Here is a 23,603-nt window from a genome sequence, read left to right on the forward strand (position 1 = left end):
TAGATGTTTGTGTCCAGAGAAAATTTTCTTTATGGCAACATATAATTGGCAAAATGTCACTTTATTGCCTATGTGGTTTACAGTTTAATAGATTTAATAATGTTCGATCGATTCCTAATTAGAGGAAAATATCATCGTAATAACAAATTACAGTCTCTGGATGAGGCATAGAATGTGGATAATAAAGAAGAATCATTTTATCGACTCTATAGAAAGGCTCACTATAGACACCCTTTTAGGAAAACAATATAAAAATAATATTAAATATATATATATTTTTGTTGCATAAGACAAACTACGTTTATGTCGATTTGAAGTCCATTGTTAAATGTGAAATAAACTTTTAACTAAACAAATCGAAGAATATATATATATTTTAAAAAGTGCACTTTAAGAGATTGTAACACCCGCTCTGAGTCGAGCAGAGAGCATCTCGGTGCATCGGCGGCCGTTCTCAGGCCGCTCTGCTGGTTTAAATGGCAATAAAAATGAATTACTGCCGAACGCCTACAAAGTTAATGCTTTTGGCTGGGAATCCCCAGTCCCTCCAAATACGTAAGAGGTTTTTATTTGTGCATGTGCTCCTGCAATTGATCTCTTTGATGACATTCTCATTCATAAAAGAGAGTTTGATTTATGAGTTTGGGAAGAATTTCATCCAGGCCTCCCAGCCACTTCTTACGCAATTCCATCACGTTCTGCAGAGTAATACAAACGAAGCCAGGGCGCTTTCTGAGAAACCGGGCTCTTGTCTGCATAAAGCCGCTTTCTGCACGAACTCCACGGCAATATGAAGTTTGATTTCCACAGATACCGAGTGTAAGCCGTAACAATAACTCTGTGCCTGTCTTTTAAAATGACGAGAGCTGTAAACTACAGAAAGCTACGAAACAGTGCGTTTTAACTTTAAAATATTAAGATTATTCAATGTTTTATTTTAAAGTGCAAAATTATCTATGCCTGTCCAAGAGTTTTCTATTTCCGACTACGCACCGAATGCAGCATCCCGAAAGATTCGTATATGAAACTATATTTAATTAATTTAGACATTTCACAGCCCGGAGAGCCCCGCTGGAAGCTCTCTCTAGTTGTTCGTGTTCAGCTACTGCCTGAGCTCCCCGGCAGAATTCCAGTCCACCACGTCCTGCGAGATTGAAACTCGGTGAAACGGTCTTTTGCACTAACTACGCTTTTGAAGTTTTTGTTGTTTTGAAAGAAAAACATGCCTGTACAACTTTGAAATTGCTGTTTGTTTTAGTAAATACTTTTGATCTTTTTTTAGGTTCGGGAACGAAGAATATTTTGGGGTTTCAAGAGAGAGACACAATGGAAAACATTATTATTATTATTATTATTATTATTATTATTATTATTGGTGGTGGTAATAATAAGTAGTTTTAGGAATTACACCCAAATATTATCCTGTCCAGATTATACAAATTATATTTTTGAAAACGAATTTGAAAATTGGACTCATAAATTTAATTTTAAAAAGTTAATTGCTGATACACTTAAATGTATACTTTACTGTTATTATTCTAAAATACGTTTAACATTGTACCTTTCTTTATGTTTATTTTTGATTTCCTGTGGAATAATAAAATATTCTGACTTTCCATTTTCTTAATCTCGTGTTGTTTGAGAGGCGGGTAATATAAAAATACATTTTAATTTTCATTTGGACCTGGAAATAATGCAGTGACACAATTATTGAAAGCTACCTGTAGCAAGTAAAATTTATTCTAACAAAATATTCATGACAATGTACCCGAAAGAGATACAAAAATAAAAGAACAGAGACTAAATTCTATTTTTTTTTACAGAACCAATGTATTGCTTTTGGAGAATTAATGTTTAAATGGTTAATTGTAATTATTGCCAGACTAAACTTTTACAAAAATTAGAGCGTGGACTTTTATCTTCTGTACTGAATTAACTAATTCATTCATCAATAAACAAAATGTACTGACCATATCAAAGAAAGAAATAAACAAATCAACTTAGAATAAAGGAGAAGGCATAGTTTTTTTTTCTCTTTGCAATGAAGAGTCGCTAGACCGGATTTTTCCCCCAATTTAATAGCTGAGATGCTGCAAGTCGATTGTTGTGAGAGTGTCCGAGAAAAAATCAAAACTGTCGGCAGAAATGTCTACAGGGCTGTCGAGAGACTCTGGCAAACTAGGGGAAACGGCATCTGAAAGGTGCAGGCAGGAATCTGAGGAGAAAACGTTAAAATCCTGTAAAGAGGACACGTCCAGGGCCTCGGGGCTGTCATTGTGGAGGCCAGCTGTGCAGTCCTGGGCCATTGTTGACAGGCAGTTCTGAACAGTGGGTGACGGGCTCTGAAAATGTTTCAGATTTTTGTCATTGCTGCTTAAAGGCGACACAGTAAAACTTTGGGAATCTCCATTGTGCACGTTCGGAGCCTGTTGTGGAGTCAGAGAATTTTGCTGAAAAGCGTAGCCCTCCCTTTCCAAGAGGGCTCCTGAGACATTGTTGAGGGCTTGCTCGAAAAGCGACTTCTCCTCCTCGCTCTGCCCGCCGTCCTCCGGGCTCCTGAGCTTCCCCTCGCCGTTGTGATTCTCCTTGCACTGGGTTTGCCTTTTGTGCTTCATTCGCCTGTTCTGAAACCACACTTTGACTTGCCTCTCAGTCAGATCTAGCAAAGCCGCTATCTCCACCCTCCTCGGTCGGCACAGATACTTGTTGAAATGAAATTCCTTCTCCAGCTCCAGGAGTTGGGTGTTGGTGTACGCGGTTCTCAGCCTGCGAGATCCCCCGCCAGCGTTGTCAGGAACCTCGGGCGAGTCTAAAACAGCACAAAAGCACAGGATTGTAAAGACTGCACTCACGAACCACTTGAGAATATACTGGATTAAAAAATACACTGCAACAAAATGGCCGCCTGAATGCAGTAAAATCTATTGTTGCTTCCCAAGGCGTGTGTGTAAAAATGAGTACAAAATCCCACCACACGACTTAAACAACACACGAACCAAACAGTAAAAATACGAATAACGCAATATAAGCCTCCACCATGCTTGCCACATTTTAATGAATGCGCCAGCTGCTTAGCTGTGCAACAGTAATCTATCACTCTTCATTACTGTCAAATATCACAACTCTGGCACTGAAAGGCATGGAAGGTCAGTCAGTAAATCAAATAAATCATTTTACATTACTACATAAGTTAGTGAAAGTTTGAACAATTTTAGGAAGCACGTAAACGAAGCAGTGCAAAATCGTCTCAATGAATGCAACTTTAATAGACAAAATGCATCGAGAGACACAAGGGGAAAATACACCGAATTTCCTCTTCCCCCAGTCCACTTCGTGCGTCTTACCTTTCGGGGGAAAGCAGGCCGGTCCGGTTGCAGCGGCTGTGGACGAAGACGCCGGCAGGTGATTCTTCTTGGAGGCTTTTTTGTCTTTCATCCAGGGATATTCCGGGGGCAGAGAGGCGGCCGGCAAGGGGCTGCTGCCATTCGGACTCTGTTTGGGCCGGCTGTGGCGAGGATGGCTGCCTGGGTTTAGGCTAGGAATGGTGTGCTCAAAAGGAGGAGGAATCAGTGTCGAGTGTGAAAGCGTCGAGTTCTTGATTGATGAACTTTGAAATGTATCACCGACAGGGGGAAAAGATGTCAGACACTCAGCAAGCGACGGCTGACTATTGATAAAACCAGTCTCTCGCTCGAATTCGTAATTCATTTCCCTTCCCTCAGAGCTTTAGAAAGTTAGCTCTTATTTGTATTTTGTGGCCCAGACAAAAATCATAAAAATCGCTGCTAGTGTTTTTTCTAATTCACTGATTACAGCCGTATGGGGACCGCGCTACTATTAAACTATTGAATTCATGGAGACAAGGTTGAAATTGGACCGAATTGGTTGTCACATGATTACTTCTGCCCAATGACAATTTGGGGTTTAATCAAAAGAAGCCACTGTCTGCGTGATTGATCCAAAAAAGTCTGTAAGGAACGCCTCGTTCTGGGGTAGCACTGTTTTTATTTACACGTTTTGGTAGGTTTGTTCATTACTGCACTACACCATTAAAATATATTTTAATCGCGGGTGTCACAGACAGCTTGTCTTCCTCTCTGCGTCCTGCTCACTCTGTGTATTGTTTCTGACTGTCAGAAAAACGCCCTATACCTCACAAATCATCCAGGCACCCACATTTGACGCCTCAAGTCATTAACAAAGTAATCCATTAATCTTGAAAGTTTTGACACCGGACCCCAACAACCTCGCCACCTAAACGTCTCACGAGGACTCGTAACATTAATTTAGGAACCTGCTTGGTTTCTTTCAAAAATTGCCTCCTTGCAAAGTGTGTTGCTGTTTCATCTGTAATGCAGTGTCTCAGTGCGTTACGTAAGAAATAAAATGCAACAAACGTATTCATGGTTGTACATGTATATATATTAGCGAATTGTTCCTATCAGCAAATGCAACAGACAGCCAATCGAACTTAATAATGAAATGAAAATCCCATTTTTTCGTTTGTTTAAATAGCCCTGTCCCTTATCATACACTCGTTTGGCTTTAAATACGATTTCTCTCTTTAAGTTTTAAAAATACTGATATCTGACATTTCCTGTTTGTCTCTGTTCCGTAATAACACAACTAAGGGTGGTGTTTTATTTAGTTCTTAAACAGATAAAGCAGACTCCGCAAAGATTCTGACATAATTCCAGGGACTGGGGGCTCTACGAAAAACCTTTCTCTTCCTTTACAATTTGGTATACACGACAAGGCTTTTCAAAAATAAAGCATGTAAAATCCCTTTAAAGTGCTCATTAGAGAGCTCGCTAAAACAGGAAATAAATGCATCTTTTTTATTGGTATTATCTCGTTGCTCACACATAACGAACAATGATCTGGGAGCAGAAGGTCTAATTTGTATGAAAAGGAAAAAAAATAAAAAGAAGGATCTCGTTTTTCGTTTTTTGGGTTTATAGTTTAGATATTTTTTATTCTCGAACGGCGAACAGTGGTAGGCCTCTCACAGTTTATTGCTTATATTCTAAACAAAGAGGCTTGGAAGCCAGCGCGTTATCAATCTTACTCGCCAAAAGGTCTGACAGCTTCTTGCCCTGAGAACACATTTAAACCTTCTAACTCTCTCTGAGATCAAATGTAGCCAGGGAGAGAGGAAGAACACTGAGCACTTATTCGAGAAAAAGCAAAATATTGCTGGCCTTTCAGAAACCAGGAGCTTATTTAAAACTAAACACACATCTAGCCAATATATGCGCAATAATTCTGTGAAGTCGGCTGTGCATTCGGTGAGTAAAAAAAAACAACCTTTTATAATTTCTTTTCTTTTTATATACGTCGGCGTTTCCCTTTGAAAAGGGCCGATGTTTTTTTAAATGCAGGCAGCTGTGTAGGATAGATGCATTTGTTGAGAAAGAGACGAATGATTCTTCAATTACATCGAGCTTTGTGCGCGGATAGAGAGTGGGTGTTGGCATTCTGCACAATCCGATTCAGTCCTACACACTCAACGTCTTGGACTGAAATTGTGCCCCAATAACTCCGAGTGCCAGCGGGCTGCTCAGAGCACACAAACCGCCTAATGTTCACTACTTTTCCAAATGAAATTGTAAAAAAAAATTAACATTTTTTTCGAAGTAAATTTGTTTTCATATACAAGTAAATGAAGGGACAAAAGAAACACATAAGGACCAGTTGTTCTTCGAATTTCCTGCTAACCATATGTCACGGGAGGCAGCGTAACGCAGAAACCTTGTTCCTCACATGCATTGAACAGCATTTCAGAGAATTCAATAAAGAAGAGATTGTAAGTATATTTCTTACATTGGATATTGTAAGATATCTTACAAAAGATTGGAAATAAATCCGATACAAATGCGTCATTGATATTTTTTGCATTATGTTTACTCAGTTTCTACTCTCTCTTTTTAAACCCATTTGAAAAAGGTCCACACATTGATGTCGGGTAGCGAGGTAGGTGTTATTGTTCGGTGGGCAAACGTATAAAGACAATGGTATGATGTACATTATAAAACAGCTCGCTGAGCCTTTTATTTTCTATTTTCAAAAGTGAGAAGCTTATATTCAAAATACATTGCATTGATAATGTTTTGCGAGTGACATGCTTTAAAGCCAACAAAACCTATAGAAAATATCACGTTAATATTTTTATATACTTTTAACAGTCAGAAATTACTTTCGGCAAAATGGCGTCCGGTCAGGAGCGCGAGTAGTTACAGTTTTCAGAATAATCCCTAACAGTTTCGAGTGCACACAGGCAGGATTAAACATTGTAAACGCTCCCAAAAATACTATCCAAATATATCCTAAGTCTACATGTAGTATTTAAAATCACGATGTGATGATTATGGCTTATTTAATACCTATAAAAATTATCCAGTTCGCATTAATTTTCAAATAAATAAACATTATTATTATTATTATTATTATTATTATTATTGTGGCAGTAACACAAGAACTGCACACCTAAACACTACCAAGAAATAATAGAAATAACACTAATCCCAATAAATCTATTGATTATTTAAATCGAAAATGAGTAATTTGCTGAAAATTAGCTTTTTGAAGATTTTTTAATATAAAATTCCTGAAAGCATTTCTTTATCGGATGATTTATATATTTTTTTTTCGATAGCTGCAAACGCTTCCACTGGATTTATTCCACATGCTGCTGTGTACTAATTTCAGAGGACTGTTTTTAAATTGTTGCTAATGTTATCGCAAAAGGAATCTTGTGTAACGAATTACAACCACGAAGAAACAACTCAATATGTTGATCTATTATTTCTAGGTATTACATACATTCTGATTTATGGTCGTCTCAGGTCCGGCCGTTTACAACAAATTTACTTAATACTTTGACGGTCTTTTTGGAAACATCTTGAACGGTAGAAGAACATGTGTTTTTGTTTTTGTGTGAATTTATTTGCAGAGGAGCCACGGGAGCTGTAAACATTTCAGCGCTAGATCGGCCTTTGCAGAGACGGAAGAGAAGGAGCTGAAGGCGACACCGAACCGCAGCGTGTTCTAGAACAGCACAGATCATGCAAAATATATTCGGCAACCCTACGCTCTGTACCTACATGGTTATGTTTTGTAGATGCATAATATAAACGTATAATTATAATATCTTTGCAGTACGTATCTTACAGGCCTTAACAGATACATGATCTTACTCTGCGTTTAAAATGCTTATCTTTATTATTGACTATTTGGATCACAGCGATGTAGATATACAACATATTTCTGCTTGTGGAAGGCGGGCTCTGTGTTGCACCTAAAAATTGGGCTTAAACATTAAACCTGTTTTCCTAACCGGCGCCCTGGGTTTCTGACATTGGAGTCATTTCGCAGCCTAAACGCGTACTGCATTCGAGCGATTACTATTGTCACTATTATTATAATTATAGCTGTTATTATTATTGTAAAATGAACTGCATGGTGAATATTAATAAAGATGCATTAAATATTTTAGATGTTTATTTATTTCTCAGAACCGGAGCAGCATGGAATGCACGCCAATAAAACAGAAAAGTACTTTTCCATATCAAGCAATTAACAAGTACAAACTGTATCTAAATCAATGGTTGGTTTTCTGATCTTATTGTCTTATTGCATGATACATTTTTGTCATAATTAAAAATCAATCTGCGAGGAACTGACTTGGGCGATTGTGTCAAATATTGATCACGTGTTTTAAACTAGGCCAGAAAGAACAAAAAAAATATTATTTGTACCATGATTATTCTATAAATATTAGCAGGGGGATAAATAATACTTCAGACAATTAGAATACTATATTTTGCAAGAACAAATAAATAATTTTGAATGTCCATCAGAATACAAACAGCGGAGGCCCGGAGCTCTTGGCGAGAAACCTCTTTTCAAGCGCTTTTGGTTCTTACGGCCCCGAGAAGTGCAACAGAATACAAACACAATTCTTCAACTGGGATAAATAAAAGAGAACAAATTCACACAGATGCAACTTAGGGAATTTGTTCGTATACCCTGTTTTGATTTAAAAAAATGGAAAGTAAAGAGCGGGAAATTAAAGACGATGTCTGGGGACCACGCGCGCCCCCACACAAAGTTCATGGAAGCCGATAACACTAACGAAGCTCTAGAGAAATCCAAGCAACAGGTATTGCTACTACATCACAATTGAAACTATAAATGTGGGTCGGCTACTGAAGAAAAGGCAGGGATGGGGTCGGAGGTAACACAATGACAAAGAGGTCATTCCGCCACAGCTAACTGGTCCGTTAGAGATGCGTCAGTTTGGGCGCTTCCTGAATTCTTCCCTGAGACGGGTGATGAGGAGTGAGATCTGTGTATGTAGGATGTGAGTCGCACGGTCCATGGTGATGGTTGCTGGCCATAGTGCTACCGCCATTGTAGTCCATGCTGCCGGACGCGGGGTGAGGGAGATGCGTTAAGCCAAAAATGGAGGGCCCGGAATTCGTCATGGGATCAATGTAGCTGCCTCCAACATACACTGGGCTCCCCTGCAGATGAGAAGTCCCGTAGCTGCCGTTGCCTTGAAGGGGGTGCGCATCATATTCAGGCGTAACCGCGGCAGTCCCAGCGTATCTCTTTTGGGGGGGCGGGCAGCTACTCAGACTGCTGTTTAGAGGCGCCGGATATGACGTCGACAGACTATATGAATTTTGATGAGGTTTATTGTAAGCCGTGGGCGACTGGGGTTCATATGGTACACTGTTTACTAGCGAGTGCATAGAATTAAGGTATCCCCCTACCGACGAAGGGGGGACAGGACTTCGTGGAGACTGGCCTCCCGGGGAGGGCATCATTCCCTTTCCCTTCTGATCCTTTTTGTACTTCATCCTGCGGTTCTGAAACCAGATTTTAATCTGCCTTTCCGTGAGGTTCAGCAAATTGGCCATTTCCACCCTCCGCGGTCGGCAGAGGTAGCGGTTGAAGTGAAACTCCTTCTCCAGCTCCACGAGCTGCGCGCTGGTGTAGGCGGTCCGGGCGCGCTTGGACGCTGCCGACCCCGGCGGGCTCTTATCTTCGGGACAGCTCTCCACTGCGCGGAAGAGGGGAGGACAAGAGGACAAGATCAGTATCACCAAGGGGCAGATGGAGCACAGTGATGCTGCGCTGCGCGTCCGCCAGCACGGAGCACAGCGGCAAACCGGGAGCGCGACTGAGAACTACCCCCGTGTGGTGCGTCATCAAAGACACGGTCACACTCAAAACACCGGGAACGTCAACAATGCCTTTCCGTGTTTATCACAAAGCATATCATGTATTCTATTAAATAACCCACAAAAAGGATACACCTAAATCTTTTGATTTGGTTCTAAGGCACTATATGGTCCAGGGAAAAGACCTCTGTATTTCTTTCCTCTAATAAGAAAACATATACTATAACATTAAATCGTTTAAGCCATTTGTTAATGAGGGTTTCATTTAAAAAAATACGCCCGTCCTCAGGCCAATGTGCCTCCTGTGGCATCAATTCTTATTTGTACACCACGGAGACATTTAGAAAGCACTAAATAGGTTTCACTGCTCCTGCGCCGTTTTCTTACCGCACTGCTTGAAGTTTAGTGATTTTCCATTTTACTGTTATTGGATATTCACGTTCATGGTGGCTCCAAAAATGTCTCTATTTGTCCTGTCGCTCCAGCACTTACTCTCGACCACTTTGATAGCGTTCATAGCAACCTGGGTACTTTCAAGTCTTCTTCACCTATTATACAGACCTATCTACACAGATACTTTTATGATTTTCATTAGCCAATATTTTTTTACAGAAATTATATTCTGAATGTCACCTTCTTGTTTTATTCGATTATTAGTTTGTTTGAAATTATTTTTTTCTATAGGAATTTATTGATGTACATTCATTAAGAACGTGGACTTCACTATCGTTAAGTGTAAGCATTATTCACTGGTTGAAGGCTCACCATTGTTACACGATAAGGAGGGAGTTGTTTGAGCCTCACTCATGGCATAAGAAAATAATTATTTTTCTTAAAAGAAGTAAACATTATCTTTGCAAAGCAGTTCAATGTTAAGGTTTGTGGGGGATCTAGATATTGTGAGATACCTGACAAACTTTAAAGCACTAAGGATACCACTGATTTGCTTTCATGAAGGCTGACCATCTGAAGTAAAACACAGAGAACAGTATGTACACACACAGACAAAAGAGAAACCTCTACATTGCAAGGCATGTTGAGTACTGATGCTTATAAATCATTGTATCAGCTGTATAAGAAAAATGTAATTTGGATATGTGCCAGTGTTCCAAAAAAGACTAATCAATTCTGCCAGGTGTCTCTTTTTACCTTAGTTCTTTGTTTTTATTATTATCAGTATTAATAGTAATAATAATCATCATCATCACTGAAAGTATAAACACAGGATACAACTGTATGACTTAATGAAGTAAGTGCTCTTCATGTGTAATGTGAAGAGCTTTACATAAAAGTATTCAAAGGTTAGAAATATGTCAGTGAAAGGTCTGGGCCATATTAAATGAAAAACAGCTCTGTGCACAGCCTCCTTAGCCCTGAATAGATAATTCTATGTAGTCTTTTAAAATGGTGCAGATATAGAGGAGGGTTTATGAAACTCCCCTGGGCACTGTTGCAATTCCTGCAAAGGCTTCATTGTATACCTCGCCACACAGGTCATTACTGCTCACTGAGTGCCATAGCCCAGCATGTGCTTCACCAACAGGCCAGCCAGCGCAGGCGGCCGGGGCTTAGGAGGACACGCTGGGCAACAACACAGAATATTTCATCTGCAATCTCTACATCTTACGCTTGTTTCTTCTACAGAAAACATGCTCCAGGTAAAAACGGGGAATAAACTACATGATGCCCAGCTCTGTCAGCTTTATATTTCCATAGGAACTGGTGTTAAGGAATGTGCTCACAGAGAAGGGTCACTGCCAGCTACAGCACCATTTGTGCCAATCGGACAGCTGAAGGCTTACAGCTTTCGAGTCCCCTCTGTCCTAGCTGATTCCACTTCCTAGCAGACTGGAAGCCCCCCGAAGGCAGCTGCACACACAGGCGATCCTTCTAGGGTCCTGCGAGGAACCCTGCTCTGACAGGAGCTGTACCTGAGCTGGCGTTGCTGCTGTTTTTCTGCTTGGAGGTCTGGCGGGACTCCTTCATCCAGGGGAAGATCTGCTTGCTGCCGGCGGCCGGCGGGGAGGGGTGTGCCGGGTTCTTGCCGGCGCTGGGCGGGCCGGAGCCCGATCCGGAGTTGCTGCTGGGGTTCTGGGGCGGGGAGGGCGGTGGTGGGGGGGCCGGGGCTGGCGTGGGGGCAGCAGCCTGGGCCTGGGGAGGCGGCTGTGGGTGGCTGTCGGGAAGACCGGGGGTCTGGCTGGCCTGGGCGGCGCTGCTCCGCATGCAGCTTTTCCCAATCTCAGGGGGCTTCTGGAGGGGAACGGAGGAGCTCGGAGACTGCAGGGAGCAAGCGGGTCGATGGTAGTCACTTTCCACATGAGAGGAGGGGGGATATTGCTGCTGATTGGCATTATAACCGAAACCATTTGCTCCTTGATATGGGTAGCCACTGTATATTGCAGAGCTGTCGTAGTAGGTCGCCTTTTGCATCTCGTTGTTTCCCAATATTTATTTCAGAAACTGACAGGGTCTTGACACCCTTGTAGAATAACATTGGCCCCCGCGGTCACGTGACTCCTCTCTGCCAATGGCCTCTCTGGGTAGACCTAGGGGGACAAGAAGCACGTGTGATGAAGGAATGGGGCAGATCCATCTTACTTTCAATAGCTGCCTGACATGAGAAGCTATAAAGGGAAATATGCGCAGCATTTCACCAGCTATCACACTCACCTAAAGCCAAAGACACTGCACAACTATAATGAGATGTATTTAATCTACAATCATTACACCCAGATTTCTATACTGTAACACTGATACCATGGAAAAAAAAATATTAAGACAAAAACAATCTGCTGGGCGTGCAAAGATATACATCCCTGTGCCTGTCACGCCCTCACTCACCGGACCAAGTAGACTTTGAGATTGTAAACTGTGCGAGAAGGTGTTTGAGATTAAATATTGTAGATAATAAGTAACATCAAAATCAGGGTCATGTCATTTCACGGGTCCCTGTGATTCTCAATCTCGCATTGATTCACAAAACCACTACTGTTACTATTGCCACCACCACCACTAATAATAATAATAATAATAATAATAATAATAATAATAATAATAATAATGTGAAGACAATTATTTCATGCAAGGTTCTGGAAAACACACTGCAATATACAGTATATTCCAAAATAACATTAATATCACTCTGAGAGCAGCATCTGGGAAAAGACCCTCTAAATGAATTGAGTTTGAATGGCTCGGGTCTATTAAATAATCGCGCTGTCTTCATAATGCATGGCGTATCTATTTTATAATGCGTGAGAGCTAGAGGTGAGAGCGTAGCGCCGAGGACTCCAGTCACTCCTGCGGAAGAGGCGTCCAGTGCCGCATACATGAAAATAACAATCAAATTCTACATCTGTGCACGTGTAGAACGAAGATGGATTGAACACCTAAAGGACCCGTTCATCTCCATGACCACGTCTTGAACTTTTCTCCCAGCCTAGCAATAATGGCTTCTGTCTGCAGGGCTGCTGTGACTTGATGTATGGGGGTCAGTGGCCGGCACTGGGAGAGGCAGAGCGCGGCTCCAGGAGCTCTGAGTTAGAAGGAATGGGCCTTGTTAACTCACGATGTTTACTGAGCAAACCCGCGAGCAAGCCGTTTATTCAAACCTGCGCTTCTCTTAGCAGGCTTGTACGTTAAATCGGCCCATAAAATACTGACTTTTAAAATGTCAATGTGGTGTTTAGTGTCGGAGACTAAATAAAAAAAAAGTTGATAAATATTTATGATATACCTTTCGTTGTTTTGCTCCAACAAATCTTACATATCTCGTGTTTATTGTGAGATTAAATAGCGTGTTTCACTTTAAAGACTAGAAACGAAATCAATATTGAGGGACAATAGCGGTCACCATAAAAGTAATTATAATAACCTTTTAAATGACATCACAGAAGATCATAAAAACTTTATCCCAAAGCTATTCTCTGAAATTAATTTTATTCGCAGCTATGAAAACTCACATAGGTCAGATGACATCGATTACACATAGTAACTGATCAACTTTTAACACTGTTTCCACTTTCGACGTGAATAGCCATAAATCGTTTAACTTAGTGTCACTGAAGCAATAGAGACTAAAATAAAAATGTAAATTAGCAATAGACATTGTTCGAGAGACCTTAAACACTTTCCTACAACACTTTTCTAGCTGTATCACTAGAGTAGAAGAAGCATCTAATCCGTTCATTGCGGGATGTCAGTACAGATTATTAGCAATAAATACTTTACAGCATGCTCTTTTTTTAACCTCAAAAACGTGGACACCCTGTTAGGACTCTTCACATTGCCGGTTGTAAATGTACAATATTTAACCCTCTTGTTAAATGAGTGGAAGGTGAAATAAAAAAAAAATCAGCACTAGCATTCTGATCTTTAAATGCATTTAGAAAACAATGTGAAAAAATTCAACAATAACAAACAATAATAATAATAATAAAAATAGTGGTGGTGCTGTTGAGGAGAAGAAACTACTTTAAGTCCGAAAATGATTCTAAGAACTTTTTTAAAAAGCATAACGACACATTACCCCTTGAGTAATAAAACACATTGAGACAGAGGCAAATACAATTTGTTTCTGCTTTGTTTCCAGTCTGTTTAAATCGCAATAAAATTCACCATGCAATGCTCGATATTATTATTATTATTATTATTATTATTATTATTATTATTATTATTATTATTATTATTATTATTATGTAGCCCACGAATATCACGGGAATGTACACGGGAACAGCCCTGACAACCACAGTATTAAAAGGAGCCGTACCCAAATTCAAAACAACACAATAACGCGAGAATCTTCGCCTCAGTTTTAATGAAGCACAGAGAAACAGCTCAGAAATAGCAAAGCACTGCGGCTCGAGCCCTGCGCGTATCGGCGTCTCCGCTTGAAAGGAAGCTCGAGATGGTGAACTCTTCTTGAACCGAGATTTAAGTCCTACGGTCATAAATCACTAGGACATAAACTCCGCCATTTACAACTGATAGCCTATTTCTGGCCTGCTTACCTTAGCCTCTGACGACAAATGCAGAACACAACATAATATTTTCTCATTCAGCGACAAAATCGATAAAATGGGAGTCCAGGAAAAGTTTGGCGAAGGGCAGCAACAGATAGCGCGTGCACTTGCGGGAGTCATGGACAAAAGAGGAAGACAAGATGGTAGCAGGAGCTCTGCTCAAGGCACGAAACCAATCCCTTTCTCGATCTGGATCGGCCAGCACGGGACTGTGGCAGCGCACCCTGGTCATGAAGATAAGCGCTATCAGCCCACACGGCTGCACTCATCAAACGCTAGAGAAAAGGTTGTTTCGTGTGAATATTAAATGTAGCAGCGGCTGTTTTAAAGTCTGGCTCACTCCAGAAGTATCGTGCAGACACTATGTGAACTCCCCCGAAACACAGCGTCACTGTAGACAAGAAAAATTATGCAAATGAACCATACTTTAGACACAAGAGGCTGAGGTGTCGGATCCCACTCCTGCCTATAAAAGATGAAGAAGTTACCTTGCCCACAAGTGAGGAAATGCCTTAAAATCATTCAGAAATTATTTTTCTCGATCGTATTATTACGTTTGCCAACAACTTTCACTCAAAACGAAACCCCACAACCCAGACAAAAAAAAGTAATGTTTTACGCGCAACTGTATTTAATGTAAATGAATGCTCCGCTGTTTCTGACCCTTAGGAGAAGATGTTTGTGAAATATAAATTAGGGAGAATAAGACAGATTTTGTAACACTTTGTTTAGAAAATGTATTTGAAAATGCCTTGGGTTCGACGGCATCGAACAGAAACACAAAAAATAACAGCCCAGTGTTCCCACGACGGAGGTGCGAACTCTGGCGAGAGAAGAGTTACACCTCCAAACGAAAACAGAAGAAGAGATACAGAAAAGGATATGAGCGGGTCTCGTCTGCATACCAATGCTTTTTTGTCATTTGTAGCTACGTAAGATTTATGACTTCATGCATCAAGGCAGTAAACAAGTGTAGAACAGAAACTCGCAGCGCCTTGCTCCTTACACATTTATCGCCACAAAAAAAGTGGAGAAAGACGGACGGCGTAGGTGTGGAGAAGCTGACAAAAATTCTTCCGCGTGCAATTTAGCAACCCGATGAATGTAGCTTTTGAAGAGAGACCTCCTGGACAATAATTAACTGCCTTGCCTTTCAAAGTGCTGATTCGGATTTCTTTTTTAGCCCGTGTTAAATACCGGGTTAAATGTCACAAAACGAAACCTGGGCAGATGCGGATGGGCTTTTCGGAGGAGCCGTCTTTATTTCAGTTAAAAGCGAGAGGCCGAAGAGGATCTGATCAAAGACGCGAGAAGCAACAGCCCGACCGTGAGGCGCTAAAGATCTCACTGGCAAGTCTGCACGAAGCGGTGCGGGGCTGGACGCAGACTTTGTTCTTTCAGGCACCGGTTGTTCATTTAAAAAAAATGGAAGCGGCACTGAAGTGACTGCGGCTTTCTCCAAAGGTGATGTGCGGGTGTTTCTTTCCGAAGTGTGATTTCTCTCCTTATGCTTTGTAGCGGCAAACTCCACCACAAAGAAAAAGTAGAAAGACCACCAAATGATCACAGTATTGTTTATATCCTACTGTGTGGAAAAATAATACAATCTTGTCAAATTCCATTAGGATTATTGTGAACTAAATATAGCCTTATTAATTATATGTACAGTATTATTCAAGTGCATTTGTGTAATGTTAAACAATAGACGCGATGTGATCGCTTACCGAATTGTGATTCAGTCTCTCTGTGGGGCCGTGGGTCGCAGGGTCTATTTCGTGTGGAATCTGTACACAAACGTAAATCTGCAAAGCAGCAGGATAAATCAGTGAGATTAATATTGTTCACTCTGCGTGCTCAACAATAAAAACGGAAAATAAATATTTCAAACATCAGTTTATCTTAATTTGGGATAATTGATATGATATATTATTGTCTGTAAACGAAATTTTGTAAGCTACATATATTATATGTGGAAATTAACAATTAAAAATGTATTGTATTAATGTTAATTTAAAGTAAAGACGTAATTTCTTTCACTTGCTAATTTCATTTATTATGATAAAGAGAAGAAATAAATATATCACCTCCCGCGAACGAGTATTGTCAAGCAATTTCTATGCGTTTTTCTTTCATTATATGAATAAGTTCTCGGCTGAAACACTTAAAACCACAAAACAATTTTATTGCTCAAAGATTTTTTTTTTGTTTGAAATGTGTTTCAGTTCCACAGAGCTAAATAGTTCACATGCGCTACAGATAAAAAAATAACCGGCAGCCAAACAAAAGAACAGCCGAGCCCACCCTTCGCCCTCTTCGCTGGCTGGATTCACAAGAAAGGCTTTAAGGAGCATCGTCAACCACATTAACGGCAAACCGAAATTATTCTATCGAATACCAACAACGGCAATAATAAAAACAGCAGCGGCTCTGAAAGTTTATGCTGTAACATTTAATTTGGATGGAGAAGCAGTGAAACTGTCGTTAAGGCAGCTTGCCCAGAAGCGGCTGTCCCGGACCTTAGAGACATAAATCACGTCTCGGCACCCTGACCTTTGTAGAACTGAACACAGCCCTGGATACGATTTTAGACAGCAGTCATATTCTCAACACCATGGAAAGATTTTTAAAGCAAAACATAAGGAGTATATATATAGGCAAGCAGTTCAATGCAAGCTAAAGGCATTACTGCATTATTATTGAAGGCAGTACTCTATTATTATCATCATTACCAGAGGTCACCAATCCAATGTATCTTTAAGATTAAGATAAAAAACTATCCCCTGAAAATCTTTTAAAGTTAACCTTTCAAAATAGCTCACTTTCGAAAAACAAGTCACACTCCGTAGTAGTTACAAGCATTTACTTGCTGGTGTACATTGCCGAAGGAGTACAACCGAGACAGCAGCAGTTTGGTTTACGCGTTTATACAATTGAGGTGGGGTAAGAAAATCATTCAAAAATATTTTAAAACCTAATCCACAATGGTGCGTTTTATCCTTTCAGGTTAAATAACGAATTTTTTTTTAATTTTACAAAATCTTTCGCAAATTTTCTAAAAGGAAGAACTCGATTGGCCGACCGCATTGGATTTATGGTGTGATAAAGAAATAACAATCTATTATTTTTATTCGACCGGAACAATGCAGTTCCAATAAGGTCAGAGTACTGCCTCAAACTACACCCTATCGCAGCTCCAACTGTGCACAAACCCCACTGTAAACAGCCGAAATAAAATCCTCAGCGTTTTGCTTCAAATCATTCGTGTATATCAGACATATATAAGCATCCTCACACAATTGCGTTGATTACATATACATAAACTGTGGCTAAGGCTGTTTCTGCCATTTTTTACTGAACCCCTAAGCCTTTCCAACTGACCTTTGCCTTGAGCAGCAATAACTCACCACAGTAATGAACAATCAACGGAAATACCTCAAAATAAAATCCATCCTCCTAAAGCAGGGCTCCTTCTCTCTCCGCTCCGAAAAAAAACATCCATCCGCGAGAGCAGAAAACGAAGTCCAGAAAAGAGCCCTTTTGGTGAAAAGTATATAAAGCTCTGACTCTTTACAGAAAGTGGGGGACGATTATCACAGTCGAATCCAGCCCGGGTCTCCGCGGAAAATGCCACAATAATGCGCTGTATTATGCACTCACGTGGTGCTACGTCAACTTAAATCCTTTTATTTGAATTTGTGAATCATTAAAGGAACTATTCTTTGCCGCTTAATCTTTTACTTTAAAAAGTTAAACCACAGCATTGCATTGAAATTAATAGAAAACAAGAGATGAGCCTGCATGTTTCGTCTGATTGCTTTCCTAACTAAAATAACCCGTGCTAAGGTAAGTTAAATGAGAAACAGCCTGCGAATCTGCACTACGCTAGCCGCTTTTTGACCGACTGTTTTGTGAAACGTATGGACGGGAATAAGGTACCTCTCTCTGCATATCGCACACCAGCGATGTTTATTTTTGATCCTCTGTATTTGAATGTGTGGACATTGCTGTAGGAAACCCCTAATGGGTAGGTAGCTTGATTATCACTCAGCACTATAGTCGCCTCTTTGTAGGGCTATTGTGCTAGGCGTGCTCAACACCCACACAGACACCAAGGCAGTCAAATAAAATAAAATGACTTATAATTACCTGACAAAACGCAAAATGGGCTCCTCAATGGCTAGCTGATTTTTGTCGTTGTAACATAGTGTGAAGAATGGGGTTGCCTTAAATGTAGTAAATCAGAGGACTTTTCCCCTCTGTCTGTAGGGACCCTCCTGCTCAACCTGCTCTTACGCATTTCCTACCATCAGCTGAGTGATGCTGGAAATTATAGGTTTCTAATGAGGAAGGCTCGGCTCCAGCGCGTGGAAGAGGCTACAGGGAGCACCGCCGAACCGAGGGACATTTTGACGAAGTTCAAAATAGGACATTACGATTTTTTTAAAAAAAAGATTGTTTTGTGAACTAAAAGACGTCTCTGGTGGACGTATCCACAAAAAATAAAATATTCATTACTGAAATATAACTATTCCATGTTGTGTCGCTTGCTTTAAATCAATTGTATTCTTATTCGTATTATTCTTATTTTAGTAGTAGTAGTTGCAGTGGTAGTAGTGTTGGTGTATAAAAAGTACATTGCAGTCACGCAAGGCTCCAGTGTGAGTCTAGTAACATGTCGGTTTCAGCTCCAATGAATCAGTGTACAGATTGTGCAGTCTCTTTAAAAGGACAGTCAGCTTGCAGTGCTAATCCTTCCCTTTACAAGTTTTCAGCTCTGTTCAGTCATCATGGTGTAGGGGGCTTTGAGTGGTGTTAGTTCCCGGCACACAGAGCGGGCGAACAGGGTTTACTAAGACAATAAATCATCAGCACAGGACACCGGCCCCTTCATTCCGACACCCTCATGTTCAACAGCCATTGTCCTGTCGAAGTAGAAGAAGTTACACAAGTCTAAACTTTTTGTCTTATCGAGCCCGTTTTAGTCATTTGATTTGATTTTTCAGCTCTCTGTCTCGGCGCCTAATCTTCGGAAAGTGAAGCAGAGTTTTTTTAAACTGTATACTAATATGTACCTAATTCATTTTTAACAAGGGCTGGTCCTTAAACTCCTGGAAGACCAACACCTCCGCACAGCGAAGACTCTGGCGCCCAAGATCATCTCCTGTCCGGATCAGCCAAGCGTTCGCTCTCAGAATCCTTTGGAATATTTGGTGATTTCCTGAATGTTTTCTATGTCTCTTGGCTACTCAGAAGGATTCGTTCTTATTTCTGATGCTGCTGTGTGAAGATATGGAAGGCACTGGAGCTGTGAGGAGGATCTGGAGAATGTCTTGAACCTTCAACAGTCACAACAATCGTGGACGGATAGCAGACATGTGCTCCCACTGGGGTGAAAGTTTTTTCTGAGCCTGAGGATTTCACTGGTCCCTGAATAAGAGGCGGTTTGAGCTTGGATTTGTTAGGAAAGAGGCAATGGCAGAGTGAAAGAAGGAGCCGATAGGAAATAGAGAATTGTGGGGGAAGAATATATATATATTTCTTTGTTGTGTTGTGATCTGCTGTGTTTTGTCTCTGTCCTTGTCTCTGACTCGAATCGCTGCTATTTTCAATGGTGCTCCTCCAGACGTGTGGGTGGTGTACAACACTAAGTGCCTATATTGTACCATCTGTGGATCTTTGCCAAATGGTAATACATATCTCCACACAATGCTGACATGTATTGCTATAACATAAAAGCTAAGGTTACCGGATTCACTCAGTTTCTAACAAGGCTGTTCCAGATGCGTTAACGTCAAGGGTTCAGAAGGGAATTAACTTTCGGTTTTTTTTTATTTTACCGGTGAGCTGCCGGTTTGAAAGCCAGACCTGAGTGGATTTTATTTTTAAAAGACATTTTTTTTAGTAGAGGATCGGCGCGAACTCAGTATCAATCACATCATAGTCTTTGAAACGTAAAGTATAATTTTAAAGAATGAATGAAAATTCAGAGGAGCATAAAGACAGATGACAAGAAAGGTATAGGGGTGATGGAATGATTTCGTAACAATGTGGTTACAGGTCTACAAGCAAGAGAATAACAGGAGATCACGGCTGCCATCCTGCTATTAGAAACTATAATTAGCGGGTTCAAACATTGAATATCAGAAACTGACTTCTTGCGATTGCTCACACTGTCAACCAGTTCCTTATAACACTCGAACTCACAATTCTAATGGTTTAGACTACAAGACTCTCATCTCCAGCAACTGCATTTTCAATTGAACTTTGCAAAACGAAATGCCATTATCTTACACGTAAATCTTCCTCATCTAAAGGCAGACTGCTTTTCGCCCGTTGCAAAACACCACTTCCTAATTATTCTGGTTGGTACATTGATTAAGATTAAATCATGAAAACTTCCGTTGTGTTTATAATATCCTGAAACGAATAGTTTTTTAAGCAAAGTGGAAATGCGGCAAATATAAAACAAACTCTGGAACACAACACATCCCCATAGGCGATAGCTTGCTCAAGGTCCATTAGAGACAGGAAACACGAGGAAGCCCGTCTGAGGCCTTTCTTCATATTCTCATACACAAAGACAACAGCAGTGTAAATCAGAGCACTTTCAGTGCGTCCGATTACTACAATTTACCCGTCCGCGTTTCCTCGGTTTTATGATAAGTGAAACCAAGTCAGTTCAGTTTCAGGAAAATCTAAAGTAGTTTATTTACAGAAAACCACAAAGAGGAACAATGACCTTAGCCGAAAACTGTAAATCTTTAACACGTGGAAGAAGTGTCCCCTTTCTTATTCAGTGCTTTAAGTCCCAGAGGCATGGAGACTCTCTTCTGTGAGCCTTCACAAATCAATTCGAAATTCGAGAAATTGGCATGAGTCCACATTTGGCTAGTTTAAGCGTCAGTCAGAAATTGTTCGTTATATTTTCTCTAATTTTGCCACACGCGTGTAATAAAAATACATTTAAAGAGTATCTACGAGCAAAACACACTTCTGAAGGAAGCAACGTGAATTTAAAAATGTATTGTAAAATAGTTTTTATTCAAAAAAGACAAAACATCGTGTTTTTGTTTCTGATTTTAAGACATTAACTCAAAATCAGAAACAAAAACACGATGATTTATATTTTAACGCAATATGGCTTCTTAAACAATGGGATACTTTTAAGTTAACAACGTGCATTATTTTTTTGTTTTACGTTAATATAAAACGCGTCGTTTTTTTCATACGGATCGCGTAGCTGTTAACATATTTGAGTGTTAAGCCGTACAGAAATGCCTCGATATGCTTTCGACTGAGCACCAGTCAGGTGTCATCGGGTACTAACCGCTCAAATCGGAAGGTCTTTGGAAGAAAAAGAATCGTTTCGTCGATAAACTGACTTCTTTATTTGAGTATAATGTTTTGTTTTTCAATATTTTCATTCTATCTAAACGGATTGTCACTGGCTTGTTTTAAGAAGAAGAACATGACGGTTTTACAGTTTTGGTCATTTACAAGGCGGAAATCAAAGTTGCTTTTTCTTAGCCATTCTACTGAACATTCCGTGTGTATTTGTGTTTCTGTTCATTAAAGGGAATGCCATAAAAATGACATATTCTCCACTTGTCCGTGTTTGTTTTAGTCATTAATTTGACTATATCTTTTGCTTCTCATCGTTGTTTGCAAATTTCATTTCCCGATTAGTACTGTGAGATGGAATAATTGTAAGATTTCCATGTAAGGTTCCATTCTGAACTGCTTTCATAGATCACACCTTCGATAAAATAAACGGTAAATACTGTTTATACATTAGCTGTGACTTTGTGGGACATATATATTCTGGAGCCCTGGACAATTAAAATTGTGACTTCCTTTCAGAAGTCAGAGAAGAACAGCATCGATAACATTCATAACATCGAAACTTTAAAAATGCCTTATAAAACAATCAGAACCACTTCCCCGTCCAAGTGCTTTCCTCTATTACAGTTGTACAGAAGACTACGAAAAGTAGCAACTATATTTAACAAAACCTTTTTTTATATCCTAAAAACATTTGTGCCCATTAGAATGTCGTGGTACAAACTGACTTTGTTCTGGACCCACTTACGTAACCTGTACCCGTGTCTTAAAAGGCAGGTCTGTTTTCTCAATTCGAAGTGCTGTAACTGCATTGCCTCAGTGTTGGTTCGGCGCCCGGGCAAGCGAATGATTTATGAACCTGAAGAAACGGAACAAAGCGGTACCTCTCCTGCACGGTACCCAGGCATGCACACTGTGAACTAGAACGCCATCATCTGTGTTTGTATTTGTTGTAATTAATCATAAAAATCTAGGAATATCGCTGACACACGAAAGATTGACAAAACACATCGGCATGCCAGTGATTTAAATCTCATTCTATTAGCAGGCGTTATTCATCAGGGGAATGACAGGTAAGGAAATAAATAATAAAACACAGCCTGATTTAATTTTATTTTTTTAAAAATGATGCATACTCACACTACGACATACTAGTCCCAGATTCGTCTCCGGATGGTGAGATAAAAAAAAACAACCAAAACAAACCTAAATAGTTTCTTGTTTTGAGAATGAGAAAGTTGATATTCACTTCACAGAGGACCACATCAAGTGCGAATACTGGCGACTTCATATCTATTTCTGACCAGCTGCATTAATTATTTAATGAGTCACGTGAACAAGGAAGATTAAAATTTCAACACCTACACAAGGGGGCTACTGCTGACCCTTGCCTATGGCTCGGTGCAGTTTTCTTCCCTTCTTTTCAAATCTGACATTATGAGTTCAGTTAATTCACGGATTAAACTGCTGGTTTAATAAAAAAAGATTACTGCCCTGACCCTGAGTCGTTTCCAAATCTCTTGTCTCTATTCGACTGCCGTTCCACTGCGGTCCTTAAACATGATTGTCTAAAAAATACGTCTCCAGGAAGATTTTCTAATATGACATCACTCCGTTCCCATTTCTTCGATTATTGCTTTCGAAGTCGATAGAAAATCGAAGAATTGATCTACAATACATAATACATAAAGAGTACCCGCTTATCCGCAGCTAAGAAAGAGACAGCAACATGTGACAACTGTCTAATGTGATGATGAAGATGATGATGATAATGATGTTGATGATATTATAATAATACACGCTGATAGTAAACTCGATTATTAGATTGTCATGCTATTATTTCATTTCTAATTTATTGCACTACGAAATTGTGACGTCCTTGTGTGAACTCCAGGTTGTTAGATTTATCACAAGTTGAATGATGCACAACAAATGCCAACTTCCCACATGGCAAAGAAACTAAACTCCTTTCTCAATTCCGAAAGGAATGGCACCAGGCGGTACCGCGGTACCGGAGTTGTAGCGCAGTAGTTTCCACCGTCGAGCCCGTTAA

General features: G+C 40.2%; 2 protein-coding genes and 2 long non-coding RNA genes across 7 annotated transcripts; 2 read left to right on the forward strand and 2 right to left on the reverse strand.

Moving 5' to 3' along the window:
- Window positions 1-1,718: 1,718 nt before the first annotated feature.
- On the reverse strand, window positions 1,719-3,714 carry hoxa2b (homeobox A2b). Its single transcript, XM_088928748.1, has 2 exons — window positions 3,345-3,714; window positions 1,719-2,809 (listed from the first exon to the last, which is right to left on the reverse strand). The coding sequence occupies exons 1-2, from the start codon at window positions 3,706-3,708 to the stop codon at window positions 2,076-2,078; spliced, it is 1,098 nt and encodes a 365-aa protein (XP_088784874.1). The 5' UTR covers window positions 3,709-3,714; the 3' UTR covers window positions 1,719-2,075.
- Window positions 3,715-5,128: 1,414 nt separating this feature from the next.
- LOC148823224 (uncharacterized) lies at window positions 5,129-7,491 on the forward strand. Its single transcript, XR_016093834.1, has 2 exons — window positions 5,129-5,288; window positions 6,953-7,491. It is a non-coding gene; the product is annotated as an uncharacterized LOC148823224 (long non-coding RNA).
- On the reverse strand, window positions 7,486-18,593 carry hoxa3a (homeobox A3a). Of its 4 annotated transcripts, none has more exons than XM_088928744.1 (4): window positions 18,356-18,593; window positions 15,934-16,011; window positions 11,120-11,734; window positions 7,486-9,067 (listed from the first exon to the last, which is right to left on the reverse strand). In XM_088928744.1, the coding sequence occupies exons 3-4, from the start codon at window positions 11,616-11,618 to the stop codon at window positions 8,283-8,285; spliced, it is 1,284 nt and encodes a 427-aa protein (XP_088784870.1). In that variant the 5' UTR covers window positions 11,619-11,734; window positions 15,934-16,011; window positions 18,356-18,593; the 3' UTR covers window positions 7,486-8,282. The 4 variants fall into 4 exon arrangements, with proteins under 4 accessions (XP_088784870.1, XP_088784871.1, XP_088784873.1 ...); XM_088928745.1 differs by lacking the exon at window positions 18,356-18,593 and adding an exon at window positions 17,614-17,680; XM_088928747.1 differs by lacking the exon at window positions 15,934-16,011.
- On the forward strand, window positions 15,112-21,802 carry LOC148823226 (uncharacterized). The gene is made up of 2 exons (XR_016093835.1): window positions 15,112-15,673; window positions 19,301-21,802. It is a non-coding gene; the product is annotated as an uncharacterized LOC148823226 (long non-coding RNA).
- Window positions 21,803-23,603: the final 1,801 nt, after the last annotated feature.

This window comes from Atractosteus spatula, chromosome 12 (assembly GCF_055471065.1).
Source record: "Atractosteus spatula isolate fAtrSpa1 chromosome 12, fAtrSpa1.hap1, whole genome shotgun sequence".
NCBI classification, from domain to species: Eukaryota; Metazoa; Chordata; class Actinopteri; order Semionotiformes; family Lepisosteidae; genus Atractosteus; species Atractosteus spatula.